Source organism: Salmo trutta, chromosome 29 (genome assembly GCF_901001165.1).
Source record: "Salmo trutta chromosome 29, fSalTru1.1, whole genome shotgun sequence".
NCBI classification, from domain to species: Eukaryota; Metazoa; Chordata; class Actinopteri; order Salmoniformes; family Salmonidae; genus Salmo; species Salmo trutta.
In genome coordinates, this window is record NC_042985.1 from 25,177,617 (window position 1) to 25,192,922 (window position 15,306).

Consider the following 15,306-nt stretch of genomic DNA (forward strand, 5'->3'; position numbering starts at 1 on the left):
TTTGGAAGACCCATTTGCAACCAAGCTTTAACTTCCTGACTGACGTCTTGAGATGTTGCTTCAATATATTCACATAATTTTGCTTCTTCATGATGCCCTCTATTTTGTGAAGTGCACCAGTCCCTCCTGCAGCAAAGCACCCCACAACATGATGCTGCGACCCCCGTGCTTCACGGTTGGGATGGTGTTCTTCGGCATGCAAGCCTCCCCCTTTCTCCTCCAAACATAACGATGGTCATTATGGCCAAACAGTTCTATTTTTGTTTCATCAGACCAGAGGACATTTCTCCAAAAGTAAGTTCTTTGTCCCCATGTGCAGTTGCAAACCGTAGTCTGGCTTTTTTATGGCGGTTTTGGAGCAGTGGCTTCTTCCATGCTGAGCGGACTATCATGTTATGTCGATATAGGACTTGTTTTACTGTGGATATAAATACTTTTGTACCCGTTTTCTCCAGCATCTTCACATGGTCCTTTGCTGTTAATCTGGGATTGATTGGCACTTTTCGCACCAAAGTACGTTCATCTCTAGGAGACAGAACGCGTCTCCTTCCTGAGCGGTATGATGGCTGCGTGGTGTTTATACTTGCATACTATTGTTTGTACAGATGAACGTGGTACCTTCAGGCATTTGGAAATTGCTCCCAAGGATGAACCAGATTTGTGGAGGTCTACCATTTTCTTCTAAGTTCTTGGCACAGTTTGAAGGTAGGCCTTGAAATCCATCCACAGGTACACCTCCAAATGACTCAAATGATGTCAATTAGTCTATCAGAAGCTTCTAAAGCCATGACATAATTTTCTGGAATTTTTCATGCTGTTTAAAGGCACAGTCAACTTAGTGTATGTAAACTTCTGACCCACTGGAATTGTGATACAGTGAGTTACAAGTGAAATAATCTGTCTGTAAACAATTGTTGGAAAAATTGCTTGTGTTATGCACAAAGTAGATGTCCTAACCGACTTGCCAAAACTATATTTTTTTAACAAGACATCTGTGGAGTGGTTAAAAAACGAGTTTTAATGACTCCAACCTAAGTGTATGTAAACTTCCAACTTCAACTGTATATCAATAATATTACAATGATATTTCAGGCCTCACAACTTGTGTTTATGCAGTCTACGCACTAGTTGTCAGGGATGAAAGTGGGCATGGCTTCCAAGTAGTAACGTTCATCATCAGTGAATAGACCCAGCAAAACGTTGCTCATGACTTTGAGACAAGGTATTTGTACAGCTCCTCCTTGACAACTGTTTCTAGTGAATAACTATGACTTGCCATAACCAAGTCATTTTCTATAGTTTATGAATCTAAATATAACATGTTATACCTATTTTCTTTCTTATTGTTACAGTACATTTAGGGCCTTCATGATTTACAAAGACATGGAGGAGGTGGGGGCCATAAAGGAAGTCTTTCCAAATGCTCATGTTCTTCTGTGCTGGTTCCACATCCTGCAGGTAAAATATGATTGAAATTATGTGTTTGACCTAATAGATGTGTATGACATTTTGAAGTTTTTCTGATAATTAGATAGACATTTCTTCAGAGGACTATATATTTGGAAGGCTGTAAACGGTTGGATTACCTCCAAAGACTCAGGAATAACAGGACAGGTTAACATCAAAGACAGGAGAAAAGTGATTGACTTCATGATCCAAGTGAAAAACCCACAATCAGTGAGTTGATGAGTGTTTATAAAAAAACACATGAAGGTATTTCGGGCTTCATTTAGTCAGATTAGGCAATATGATAACATTATTTTGCCTTTAATGTCATTTATCACAGGAGATTATTACCTCATAAAAGTAGATTTGTGTAGCAATGAAACAGAACATACTACATACAACCCTCATGGGGGCAAAGCTCTCTCCTGAAAAGGAGAGCATATTCCAAACATGGAATGCTATGCAATGTCCTTTACAGGAAAAAAATAATGAAAATAAAAACTGAAACATAAGGAGGATTTAAAAAAAACTGAACGACTAAAAAGCACCCGAAGGTGTGTTTTAAACTCTTTTTTAAATATGTCCAGTTTCGGCCCCCTTCAGGTTCTCTGCCAGGCTATTCCAGAGGCCGGGGGTATAGTAACTAAAGTGCAAGAGGACCAGAGGGATCTACTGGGTACATAACTTAAAAGCATGTCTGACATGTATTGGGGTGAAAAATCGTGGATTGACTTAAAAACCAATAGAATAATCTTAAATTGAATTCTAAAACTCAGACCTTAAAACCGGTGTAATGTGTGCTCTTCGTCTGGTCTTTATTAGTACCCATGCTGCAGCATTCTGTAAGTTTTTCAGTTGACCAATGGCTTTCTTGGGTAGACCAGAGAGGATAGCATTACAGTAGTCAAGCCTGCTAGTAATAAAAGCATGGAGGAGTCTTTCTGTATCAGCTGGAGAAAGAAACAGCAATGTTCCTCAGGTGGTAAAACGCCATTTGATCACATTCCTAATGTGTGTTTTGAAATTCAGTTCAGAATCTAAAATAACACCAAGGTTTTTTGCCTGGTGTTTTATCTTTATTGCCCGTAAATGAAAATGTGCGGACAGATTCTCTCTCTGTGCTTAAGCTCCAACAATAAGTACCTGGTCTTGTCTTGCTTTACCTGGAGGAAGTTGTGAGCCATCCAAGTATTTAAATCACTAATATAGTCTAATAATTTATCCGTGGAGCTAATGACACAGTGACACTGTGTCCTCTAGTGACACAGAAAATGTTAACTTGTATCGTCTGCGTAGCAGTGAAAATTAATGCTGTGCTTTATTATAAAGAGGTCAAGAGGTAACATATATAAACTGGGGTGCCGTTCCCTGTCACAGTTACATGGCAATGCCTTGCCTGTCATTTGTTTGGTTTTTACATTCCAATTGATGTGCTAATCTGAGGCTTATCTGAAAAAGAGATGGTTAAAGGGGCAGGGCAGTAAAAAAAAAAAAAATGTTTTGTATTTTTCTGTGTTTCATATACACCTAGTGTACAAAACATTAGGAACACCTGCTCTTTCTATGACAGACTGACCAGGTGAATCCAGGTGAAAGCTATGATCCCTTATTGATGTAACCTGTTAAATCCACTTCAATCAGTGCAGAAGAAGGGGAGGAGACAGGTTAAATAAGGATTTTTAAGCCTTCAGAGATGGATTGTGTATGTGTACCATTCAGAGGGTGACTGGGCAAGACTAAAGATTCAAGTGCCTTTGAACGGGTATGGTAGTAGGAGTCAGGCGCACCGGTTTGAGTGTGTCAAGTACTGTAACGTTGCTTGGATTTTCACACGCAACAGTTTCCCTTGTGTATCAAGAATGGTCCACCATCCAAAGGACATCCAGCCAACTATTTATTTTTATTTCACCAGGTAGGCCAGTTGAGAACAAGTTCTCATTTACAACTGCGACCTGGCCAAGATAAAGCAAAGCAGTGCGACAAAAATAACACATAAACAAACGTAGTCAATAGAAAAATGTACAGTGTGTGCAAATAAATAGGCAATAAACAGGCCCTAGAGGTGAAAATAATTACAATTTAGCATTAATACTGGAGTGATAGATGTGCAGATGATGTGCAAGTAGAGATACTGGGGTGCAAAAGAGCAAGAGGGTAAGTAATAATATGGGGATGAGGTAGTCGGGTGTGCTATTTACAGATTGGCTGTGTACAGGTAGAGTGATCAGTAAGCTGCTGTCATGACGTTGGCCTCTTTGAGTACAGGGAGGACAGTTGACCCCCTCCCCCCTTTGCACCATCCCCCAACCTACCTTCCCCCACCCAGGCCCTGTGTGAAAGGGTTGTAAAAACTCTAAGAGGAGAATCTCTTGCCACATGGCCCATAGAGAGACACAGGAAATTCTTCCAACTCACAGAATTGGGGAGCCAAGCGACATTTGTGTTCTGGAGAAGGTATGGAAGATTGGTGAAGAATCCAGCTATGAACTGGTCCGCTTGGTACAATTTTGTGATACTCAGAAGAGACAATATAGCCATATTACCATAAAACTGTTTATATAATAGCCTCAGCGATGAGACTTGCATCCACATGGTTGTATAAAATGTATTAATAAGGATAAAGCTATTTGTAATACATTGAGATGCTATGTACTGATGTTAATGTGATAGAATTGTATTTCTGTACCAAGCTTAACTCAGTCATCGGCACACCCCCCAGGGACACAGACAGGACCAGGCGTCATTTGACAAGCCTGTTCTAGGGTCACCTATAAAACCCCCACCCTGATTTACTTTCTTCAGGCCTCCACTCCATGGCGAGTTGGCCAGTAGGTTTGACCATCCAATTCCTATACTGAAAGTGAACTACACCACGTGGTTAACTTTGAGACTATCGAGACCGACAGAATAAGTCTTTGATATTAATTAATAGTCTGCAGCTAGAAATTATATCATTGAACGCGAAGACCGACGAAACATCCATCCTATGACAACATTAATGAATGTCGCTCTGAAAGATCCATTCTAACCGAGAGAGAGAGAGAGAGATAACGCGGACAAAACTCTCCAACAGAACAGAACTCTCCAACAAGGATCCCGAGGACACACTGAGCGTAAATATATATTGATTGAAATTGTTCCCGAATGAGTGAGCGTTCATGTGCAAAGGATTAGCATATCAATTGTTAATATTAATGAACTCTGTGTGCCACAGCTGACCTTTTATGATCCATTGTTCAACAGGCCGACCTGCCCGTTTAGCCCACAAGGGCACATTCCTCTACCAATTCTTTGTGACGATAATTACTGTTTGTATGTTTTCTGTTAATTACTTAGTGTAGTAAATAAATGATTTTAAGACAATTGATGTATGGATGATTTTAGTAAAGACTGGGTTCGTGCAGATACAACAATTTACGACGTTTGGAATGAGACTGGACGCGAGGTAAAATACACCATTTAAACCAGAAGATAATCGGCCTATACTATAATATAATATTATAATATAGGAAAGTTATATTAGGAAAATTATAACTTTGTAATCTGAATATTTTCCTTGGTGCCCCGATCTCCTAGTTAATTACAATTAAACGATTAATCAGTTTAATCGCGTGATAATAATTACAGGGAGTTAATTGATAAACATGTCTTCAGTTTAATGGTACCCCAAAGACACGACACTGCTCTGACAGCTGATGCTTAAGTGAGGGAGGGAGATATAAGACCCCAGCTTCAGTGAGTTTTGCAATTCGTTCCAGTCATTGGCAGCAGAGAACTGGAAGGTGGCCAAAGGAAGTGTTGGCTTTGGGGATGACCAGTGAAATATACCTGCCGGAGTGCGTGCTACAGGTGGGTGTTGCTATGGTGACCAGTGAACTGAGATAAGGTGGGCTTTACCTAGCAAAGACTTATAGATGACCTGGAGCCAGTGGGTTTGGCGACGGATATGTAGTGAGGGCCAGCCAACGAGAGCATACAGGTCGCAGTTGTGGGTAGTATTTGGGACTTTGGTGATAAAACGGATGGCACTGTAATAGACTACATCCAATTTGATGAGTAGAGTGTTGGGGGCTATTTTGTAAATGACATCGCCGAAGCCAAGGATCGGTAGGAAAGTCAGTTTTACGAGGGTATGTTTGGCAGCATGAGTGAAGGAGTCTTTGTTGCGAAATAGGAAGCCGATTCTAGATTTAATTTTGGATTGGAGATACTTAATGTGAGTCTGGAAGGAGAGTTTACAGTCTAACCAGACACCTAGGTATTTGTAGTTGTCCACATATTCTAGGTCAGAATCGTCCAGAGTAGTGATGCTAGACGGGCGGGATGGTGCAGGCAGCAATCGGTTGAAGAGCATGCACTTAGTTTTACTAGCATTTAGAAGCAGTTGGAGACCTCAGAAGGAGTGTTGTATGGCATTGAAGCTCGTTTGGAGGTTTGTTTGCACAGTGTCCAAAGAAGGGCCAGATGTATACAGAATGGTGTCGTCTGCGTGGATCAGAGAATCACCAGCAGCAAGAGAGACATCATTGATATATACAGAGAAAAGAGTTGGCCCAGAGAATTGAACTCTGTGGCACCCCCATAGAGACTGCCAGAGGTCCGGACAACAGGCCCTCCGATTTGACACACTGAACTCGATCTGAGAAGTAGTTGGTGAACCAGGCGAGGCAGTCATTTGAGAAACCAAGGCTATTGAGTCTGCCGATAAGAATGCGGTGAATGACAGAGTTGAAAGCCTTGGCAACGTCGATGAAGACGGCTGCACAGTATTATCTTTTATTGATGGCGGTTATGATATCATTTATGACCTTGAGCGTGGCTGAGGTGCACCCATGACCAGCTCGGAAACCAGATTGCATAGTGGAGAATGTACGGTGGGATTCGAAATGGTCGGTGATCTGTATATTAACTTGGCTTTCGAAGATTTTAGAAAGGCAGGGCAGGATGGATATAGGTCTGTAACAGTTTGGGTCTAGAGTGTCTCCCCCTTTGAAGAGGGGGATGACCGCGGCAGCTTTCCAATCTTTGGGGATCTCAGACGACAACTGTGGGAAGAATTGAGGGCTCCTGAGTGGCGCAGCGATCTAAGGCACTGCATCTCAGTGCTAGAGGCGTCACTACAGAACCTGGTTCGATTCCAGGCTGTATCACAACCGGCTGTGATTGGGAGTCCCATAGGGCGGCGCACAGTTGGCCCAGCGTCGTGTGGGTTAGGGTTTGGCTGGGGTAGCCGTCATTGTAAATAAGAATTTGTTCTTAACAGACTTACCTCGTTAAATAAAATCGAAGTCAACATGGGCCAGCTTTCAAAACCTTGTAAAGTCCATGCCCCGATAAATTGAGGTTGTTCTGAGGCCATATATATTGTATATTTTGACACTGAGGTTGGAATAATATAGTGAAAATTATTATAATGCCCTTTTAGTGTAAGAGCCGTTTGACCAGACTGCATGGAATTTCATCCTGCTTTGGTGGGATGGCGTTTCGGCCTGACTAGTGACATCACCAGGCGGTAAATTAGTTAACAGACCAATAAGAAATAGAGTTCCAAACCTCTCTGCCAATAACAAATTTTCAGTTTTCCCCTCCCCAATCAGACCACTCCGACAGTCCTTGCTAAATTCTTGCTTGATAAATCGCTCTTTGCTAAGAATTGTTTTGTTTATTTTTTTACCATTTTAATTGAACACAATCACAGTAAGGTACTTCACATTTTACCCCAGGCCAGAACTGATTTGATTAGTAGATAAAAACAGCTGCATTGGACCTTTAACCCCAACCCCCTTAACTTAACCTTATTTTAACCAATTTGGAAATAGTGACAAATGGATTCAATATTCAAGTTAAGGCTATTGGAAACACATAACAAAACATAGCATGTATGACTAACTTTATTTTCACAGAGGGAACTTAATTTGTGGTGTCAGATACATCAAGGACACTTCCATTTAAAACACACATAGCGTATTTGTATCAAATATCTATTTTCATAGTGTGAATAGGTTTGATTGTAATAATACTCTAACATCATAGCTTAGGCTACATTTTATTATATAATAAGCCCCCTTTTTATAGGGAAGGCGATGAGAGACAAGTATTTTAAGATAAGATAGGCCTAAAACTACTTTCTTTGTTACTTTGTTCTGTTTTGGGCAGCCCGGCCATGGTCTGCCAGCTGTTTCCCACCTGGATCTGAGGTGGCAGAGACAGGCAGTTGACACCGGAGGTGGTTAAACTTCTTCCAGTGGGGTAGTCTCCAATTGGCATTGACAGTCCAATGTGCAGACTTTAAAGGGGCAATCAGAAGTTGCTACAGTACATACATATAATTAACTTATAAGTCCAAAAACGTATCCATTGATTATTGAAGAATATAACTTATAAATGACTCATGAGCTTAGTTCAACTGTCACACCCCATCAGAACCCAAAGTACAAGCTTGTTTTACTCCAACGTTTGTAAACAAAGTAAATGTAAACAAACACTATATAGCCTCAAAACATGGTTAAAACTATACTTTTGATATCATGGATGGTCAGACCTTGCATTCATAGCGCTATCTATGAATGTGAGATCAGTTATATTTCTCCAGGCCCATCCCTCAGCTTTTCACCCTACCAGGGGCGAGGCAGACACTATGTTATTGTTTCTACTGCTGATTGACGTTAAGACAGGTCTTGGAATTATTTAAAAAATATATATTTTAACCTTTATTTAACTAGGCAAGTCACTTGACGGCCTACCCGTCATTGATGGAAACAAATGTAAAAATGGCATTAATATAACAACTAATACTTTTGTTTGCATGCCATACATTACAATATTTCTGAATTAACATTTACCATTAGGTCGATTACCTATTACCTTTCATGATACTGGTGCGTGCTGTTTTATATGTAACGACATGCACACGTTATTGGAATAAAAGTGTACAGACATGTTGTACTTTCAGAGTAACACATCATCGACAGAGATACATTATAGTTACTAGCTACCTTCCAGTGTAAGTTACTGCTCAGTCTGTCAAAGTCGCCAGTTTTTTTCTTGATTTCATGAAGTGCAACGTGGCATACCAATGTGTGTATGTCTTTGACAATGTCAATGATGCAACTTACACTATTTTTGTATCTGAAAACAAGCAACTATACTCGTAAACCATATCTAATTCGTTAGCTAGCTTGCTTCATTTACATGTAGCGTAGCATTTAACTCGCTGTCAGTCAATCAAACTAGCTGGTTGGACGCGGCACTGCTGCAGGCAGACTGCTTCTCATCGAACGCGGAGGTGAAAGCGTTGCTGAGAGCCCATTGGCTATCGAACGGCCAATGGCGTGGGTCTTGATGGCTTGGGCGCTTCCCCCCCTCCTCGAAACCAGTCCGGGCGTTGCTCAGATGGGCGTGACTGGAATTGTGTCTCTCGGACAACACTGCGCAGACGCATCAGGACAACTTCGTGAAGAAAGACGGATGCTGGGCGAACGCGGATGCCCAAAGTGAACCTCGAAAAGTCAACTGTGGACAGAATACAGAAGTGTGAGTAAATTGAGAGTCTTGCTCTGATACCATGAACTTTTGACCTGAATGGTGAGTCTCGCTGCCACAGATTAAACGGCCACCGGGAGTCTGACCGAGGTGGGGGAGTCATCGCATCAGCAGGTACAAGGCATAGCCTCCTAACAGTCGGCGGAGCAAAAGTCATCGAGCTAAACGAAGGTACCCCAGCTGACCACCAAAATATATCCTGGTCACAATAGTGGTTATAAAGATCTCATCGATTTTCAAAATCCTTATCCAGGACCCCTGGGCTTCAGCCTCCCCAGCCACTGGTTAGTTAATGTTAGCTAATAAGCTAACCTATCTATACTGAACAAAAATAAACGCAACAATTAACGATTTTACAGAGTTACAGTTCATATAAGGAAATCAATCAATTGAAATAAATTAGGACTTAATCTATTAATTTCACTTGACTGGGGATACAGATATGCATCCGTTGGTCACATAACTTAAAGAAAAAGGTAGGGGCGTGGATCAGAAAACCAGTCAGTATTTGGTGTGACCACCATTTCCCTCATGCAGCAAGATACATCACCTTCACATAGGGTTGATGAGGCTGGGGATTGTGGCCTGTGGAATGTTGTCCCACTTCTCTTCAATTGCTGTGCGAAGTTGCTGATGTTGACGGGAACTGTCGTACACATCGATCCAGAGAATCCCAAATGTGCTCAATGACTGACATGTCTGGTGAGTATTTGGGCCATGGAATAATTGGGACATTTTCAGCTTCCAGGAATTGTGTATAGATCCATGCCATTATCATGCTAAAACATGAGGTGATGTCGGCAGATGAATAGCAGGACAATGAGCCTAAGGATCCTGTCACAGTATCTCTGTGCATTCAAATTGCTATCGATAAAATGCTATTGTTTGTTGTCCGTAACCTATACCTGCCCATACCATAACCCCACCATGGGGCACTCTGTTTACAACGTTGACATCAGCAAACCGCTTGCCCACACGTCTTACACATCTTCTGCAGTTGTGTGGCTGGTTGGACGTACTGCCAAATTCTCTAAAATGACATTTGAGTCAGCTTATGGTAGAGAAATGAGCTTTCAATTCTCTGGCAACAGCTCTGGTGGACATTCCTGCAGTCAGCATGCCAGTTGCATGTTCCCTCAACTTGTGGCATTGTTGTGACAACTGCACATTTTAGTAGCCTTTTATTTTCCCCAGCACAAGGTGCACCTGTGTAATAATCATGTCTAATCAGCTTCTTGATATGCCACACCTGTCAGGTGGATGGATTATCTTGGAAAAGGAGAAATTCTCACTAACAGGGATTAAACAAATTTGTGCACAAAATTTGAGAGAAGTAACCTTTTTGTGTGAATTTAAGATTTCTGGGATTTTTATTTCAGCTCATGAAACATGGGACCAACACTTACAGGTTGCGTTTCTATTTTTGTTCAGTCTAGGTGTGGTTCTGCCTAGCCCATGACTCTTAGTTCCGTTACACATTGTACGAAGTCGTCTTCTGTAGGGGGGAGTTTTGATAAGATCCCCGTCACTCGGTGTGAACATTGACATGCATCGCATTCAGTAAGGTTTTGGAAGCATATGGAGCTCATCTTTCATATCGGCGAGAAATAATTTTCAGAAAACAAAAGGTTACATTTATACACACCTTGATTGGCTGGGGAGGTGTGCATAAGTATCAGTGCTCCCACACTGCAATATCTCAATGTTACAGCACTTGTTTACCGAAAACAGACGGAAGACAAAAGGCTAATTAGCCTGAAGACCTGTGCTAATTAGCAATCGAGCATGCTCCGAACACCTGTGTGTTAACATAACTTGACATGTAGAATGGAAGCACCCATAGCTGTATGGAACTGTGCAAAACTTCTACAGTAAGTGTATGTTCTTTATCTGAAGGATTGTTTCTCGCTGATGAGAGATAAGGGCCATATCACAAGCGATGATTTGACGTTTCCAAACGTTAAAACACAGCATCGGGGTTGTAGTTCACACAAGGCAGATGGGGAACGCTGATGGCTGAGAACTGTAGGGAGTTTGAGAGCTATGGTTCTGCTTATGTCACACATGCATAAGTAGCAGTCTTTGCTGTTCTGTTATCAGCCATAGAACCATAGGTATGAATATCAAATTGTTTTAGAGAATAAGTTTCAACTAACCTGGCATTGGCGACACTATCCTCATTCTCGATTCGTCCAAACATGTATCTTCTAAAATGTCCAGTTGCAGGTGGTGCGTTTTGAATTTTGAAAATTCTCCATTGTTAAAATGAATAAATGTTTTTATCCATGAAGTAATCCAACAATGTGTACGGCGCCATCTTGTCTATTTCAAATCTTCTCTCACTGATCGAGACATGAGTGTCATTGTGACGGACCCATCTATCTCAATCAATACCAGGTTAGTTGAAAAACCTCTGGCAACGTTTTTTATAGGCAACCTGTAACTCGCAGTAATGGATACCAAAAATCTTTGTAAGACCAGATGTGATTTAACCAATCTGTAGATAGTTGGACAGAGGAGCAGGTAGTTGTGGATGTTCAAAATCGTGCAATACATGTAAAAGTAAAACAACGTTTAGTCTCCATCGTACATAATAATTCTAAAACATTTTCTGTGTTGCCAGGCAATAGCAGACACTACCACTGTGAGAGAAGAGTGGTGGGAGTAGGACGACGTTGGGATGCTTGCGTGTCTGTGTGGTGCAGACCAGACATACAGTGAAGAGGAGTGGCAGCGATGTTGCCTGGTGTTGGTGTGTTTGGCACAGGGAGTACGGCACGGGTGCTAGTTCCATTGCTGCGGGGGGAAGGGTTTGAGGTACGTGCGCTCTGGGGGAGGAGCGAGGAGGAGGCAAGATCCCTGGCGCAGGAGCTGGGCATTCCGTTTCACACCAGCCAATCAGATGATGTCTTATTGCACCCTGATGTTGACCTGGTCTGCATCTACATCTCACCCCCACTCACACGGCAGATTGCCGTCAAAGCCCTGGGTAAGACAACACAAATACATGCATGCATGCACGCTTGTACACACACACACAGTTGGGTTCTATGGTGTCCAGCCCCACCCAGGAAGTGTGGCAGACTGGGGCTCTTTCCTGCCCCTGCCCCGTGGGAGAGTGTGGGTAATCACAGTAACAATCCTAGTGTTTACATCACAAACATTGGCACAATGCCTACACAACACTCAGCAAACACACAAAATACTCTTACTGTGCTTTCATAGCGCACAAGTAATTGACGAGGCCGTAGGGAAGCAATGCTTCCACAAACTTACATAAACAGTACAGTCTCTGAACACTGATACTGGCTGCATTCCTCTTCTAATCTATCTGGACTCATTCCTCGCATACCTCCTTCCCCCCCATCTCTCTCCCTTTCCATGGCTGAGGCTCTCTCTTCCTCTTTCTCACTCTCTTTCACTGTATTCTGATTGATTTACAAATAGTTGCCAATAAGCTTTAACTGAATCGTGAGTTTTGAGGTACTAGTAGGTTATGATGTCAGAGGAGGTGAATTGACTGTCTTATCTGGGTGAATTCCTGAGCGTTGACCTTAGCTTCCTGCTTTAGTTCCTGCTTCCTGAGAGTGTCTCCACCAACCGGCAGGTCCCTCCCTGCTCTGGGGGAGGGACATACTCTTTATATGTGTGTGTGTGTGTGCGCGGCAGAGGGGTCTGGACAGTATGTTCTTCCTCCTTCTGTGTCGGTCGATTGGTGGAACCCCTTAGTTGGGTGGGGCTTTAAGGTCAGGGCTGAGGTTATATTTGCATATAGACACACACACAGTTAGTAAATAGTGCCACAACCTACATACACACATGGTGGTTGTTGAAGCATAGAGGTGTTTTCAGGAACATCTCTCTCTCTTTCTCTCTCAGGGATAGGTAAGAATGTGGTATGTGAGAAGGCTGCTACCGCTGTGGATGCATTCAAGATGGTGACTGCGGCGCGGTACTACCCCCAGTTGCTGAGCATTGTGGGTAATGCTCTGCGCTTCCTCCCAGCATTTGTAGCAATGCGGCAGCTGCTGGCAGAGGGATACGTGGGTGAGCTGCAGGTGTGTGACGCCCGTGTCTATGGCCCCAGTCTGCTCGATCAATCATACGGCTGGACCTGCGAGGAGCTGATGGGGGGTGGCGGGCTCCACACGGTTGGCTCTACCCTCGTGGACCTGCTGAGTCACCTGACGGGAGCACGGGCGATACGGGTGCATGGCCTTCTCCGGACGTTTGTGCGGCAGAATGGAGCAATCCGTGGGATCCGCCGCGTCACCAGTGATGACTTCTGTTTCTTCCAGATGCTGATGGGAGGGTCTGGTTCTGGACGAGGGACTGGGTCAGGAGTGTGCTGCACTGTGACTCTGAACTTCAACATGCCGGGGGCCTTTGTCCACGAGGTGATGGTTGTTGGGTCAGCAGGGAGGCTGATTGCCAGGGGGACAGAGCTGTATGGGCAGCGCAATGGAGGGAACAGGGAGGAGCTTCTGCTAGGGGACAGCGGAGGAACAGGACAAGAGGTCAAGGATGTCCCCCTGCCACACCTGCGGGGGCTAGGCTCCATGGTTAAGGCTCTGAAAGATGCTTTCCAGGCACAGGAAGAGCGTCGGTCGTGGGCGCGGGGACCAGTTGCCATGGCGTCGACGTTTGAGGATGGGCTGTACGTGCAGACGGTGGTGGAGGCGGTGAAACGGTCAAGCCACAGCGGAGAGTGGGAAAGTGTGGAGGTCATGACACAGGAACCAGATCCCAACCAAAACCTGTGAGGCGCTGCAGAGAAACAAGAACTGAGTACTCGTTTATATATACACACACTAATATAAATGACCTTCAGACAGCCTCTATGGCCTGTCCTGAGGAGACTGTCCCCTATCAACCACTACCCTGTGTCTGGCGACCTCTTCCGTGCATCAAGGCCACACTCAAAGCCACAGCATCCTGCCCTGCAAGAACCCACAGCCAGGCAGACTGGTGGGCACACCTTCTACTTGATGTGAACTCTTCTTCTCAGCAGTTTTTGTGTGTGCATGCCTGTGCGTTTTTAAAATTTTCCAGCCAATCCGACCCTAGTTCACCCTAACCACACACATTCCTGTCAAATCAGTGAACACCTTGAAGGAGGAAGTGTTAAGTATTCACACTACAGTTTCTCACTGTGCTCACTACTTCTGCTGATGTAAGACATGTTTGGAGTTGTTTACATATGTCACAGATGAAATGAAGGATTATCTCTTATACATGTGTATTACACACACAAACTTAATTTTAAAGAGTAACTTACTAACTCAAGAATTTCATAAAAAATCTAACTTTACAACTTCTCGTAGAGTTTACAAGAAGATGCGCATCATCATCAGACTGCCATCACAGCAGAGTTACTCATATGCAACCGCCCTTGACTTTCAGTTATTATTTGATGTATGTTTTTGTATATTTTATTATATTGATTGTTGATCCCATGTTCCATATCAGCATCTCCTGCACTGCTAAAATGCTACTACAACCTCTGTGCTGTGTACAAGCCTGTGAAGAGAATGTGTCTGACTATATGTTGGAAAGACTACTGTATTTATTTCATTTTTACTTTTGCGTTTTATTAAGAAAAGGCTGTGTTTTTTATTTATTTAAGTAGTATGTGTTCAGGAAGTGGAAATGTGTCTAATAAGCTATAAGAAGTTTGTTAATGGATATTTATATTTTGTGTTAAGTTATCATTTCAGTTTTACATTTCAGTTTTACTTGGTGTTATCACTGTTACACACAATACCTGTGATTTTGTTTTCAGTGGAGGGGACAGAGGCTGTGAAAACACTGTGCACTCGTGTTACTTCACAAGTTAATAAATATCTCAGTCTTATTGCTGCCTCCGTGCGTGTTTAATTTACTCAGTGAGGATTTTGAAAAATTACTGATAAAATGTAAAGTAATCCATATAACACAATGTTAATTGAATGATGGCTCCAATCTTCCCCTAGGAATTGGGGTCTCATTCAAATGTTGGATGTACAATTAGACCGACCAAAAGTGCACTGCATCACAATGTTGCTAATTTAGACGGGATAGGGGTTTCAATGAAGACTGCAAATACGTTAGGTGGCAGCAAAACGCCTGTTCGTGTGTCATTTTCCAGCATTCAAGCAACTCGCAACCACTTAGGTGCCATGCATATGCTACACGATTTTGCCATGTTCTGCCGTTCCAGACAAATTTTCATGATCGGGGTAAAATCCTCTGAATTTGGCATAGGATCATATGAACTTGGGCTAGGATCAGAACATCCGGGACTCGTGTAGTTTGAGCGGGTCAAGGACTCACCGATGA

General features: G+C 42.9%; 1 protein-coding gene across 5 annotated transcripts; it reads left to right on the top strand.

The window, feature by feature from the left end:
• The first annotated feature begins 8,683 nt into the window (after positions 1–8,683).
• LOC115167207 (glucose-fructose oxidoreductase domain-containing protein 2) lies at positions 8,684–14,842 on the top strand. 5 transcript variants are annotated; one of them, XM_029721379.1, is made up of 4 exons: positions 8,684–8,979; positions 9,050–9,159; positions 11,612–11,977; positions 12,868–14,842. In XM_029721379.1, exons 3-4 carry the CDS (start codon positions 11,725–11,727, stop codon positions 13,749–13,751), a joined length of 1,137 nt encoding a protein of 378 aa, XP_029577239.1. In that variant the 5' UTR covers positions 8,684–8,979; positions 9,050–9,159; positions 11,612–11,724; the 3' UTR covers positions 13,752–14,842. The 5 variants fall into 5 exon arrangements, with proteins under 5 accessions (XP_029577239.1, XP_029577237.1, XP_029577238.1 ...); XM_029721377.1 differs by having other exon boundaries at positions 8,684–9,159; XM_029721378.1 differs by lacking the exon at positions 9,050–9,159.
• Positions 14,843–15,306: the final 464 nt, after the last annotated feature.

Bases quoted from the DNA above. Each gene is read 5' to 3' on its own strand.
- LOC115167207 (XM_029721377.1), top strand. From the start codon at position 11,725: ATGTTGCCTGGTGTTGGTGTGTTTGGCACAGGGAGTACGGCACGGGTG. The intron at 11,978-12,867 runs GTAAGACAACAC...TTTCTCTCTCAG, and splicing joins GATTGCCGTCAAAGCCCTGG to GGATAGGTAAGAATGTGGTA.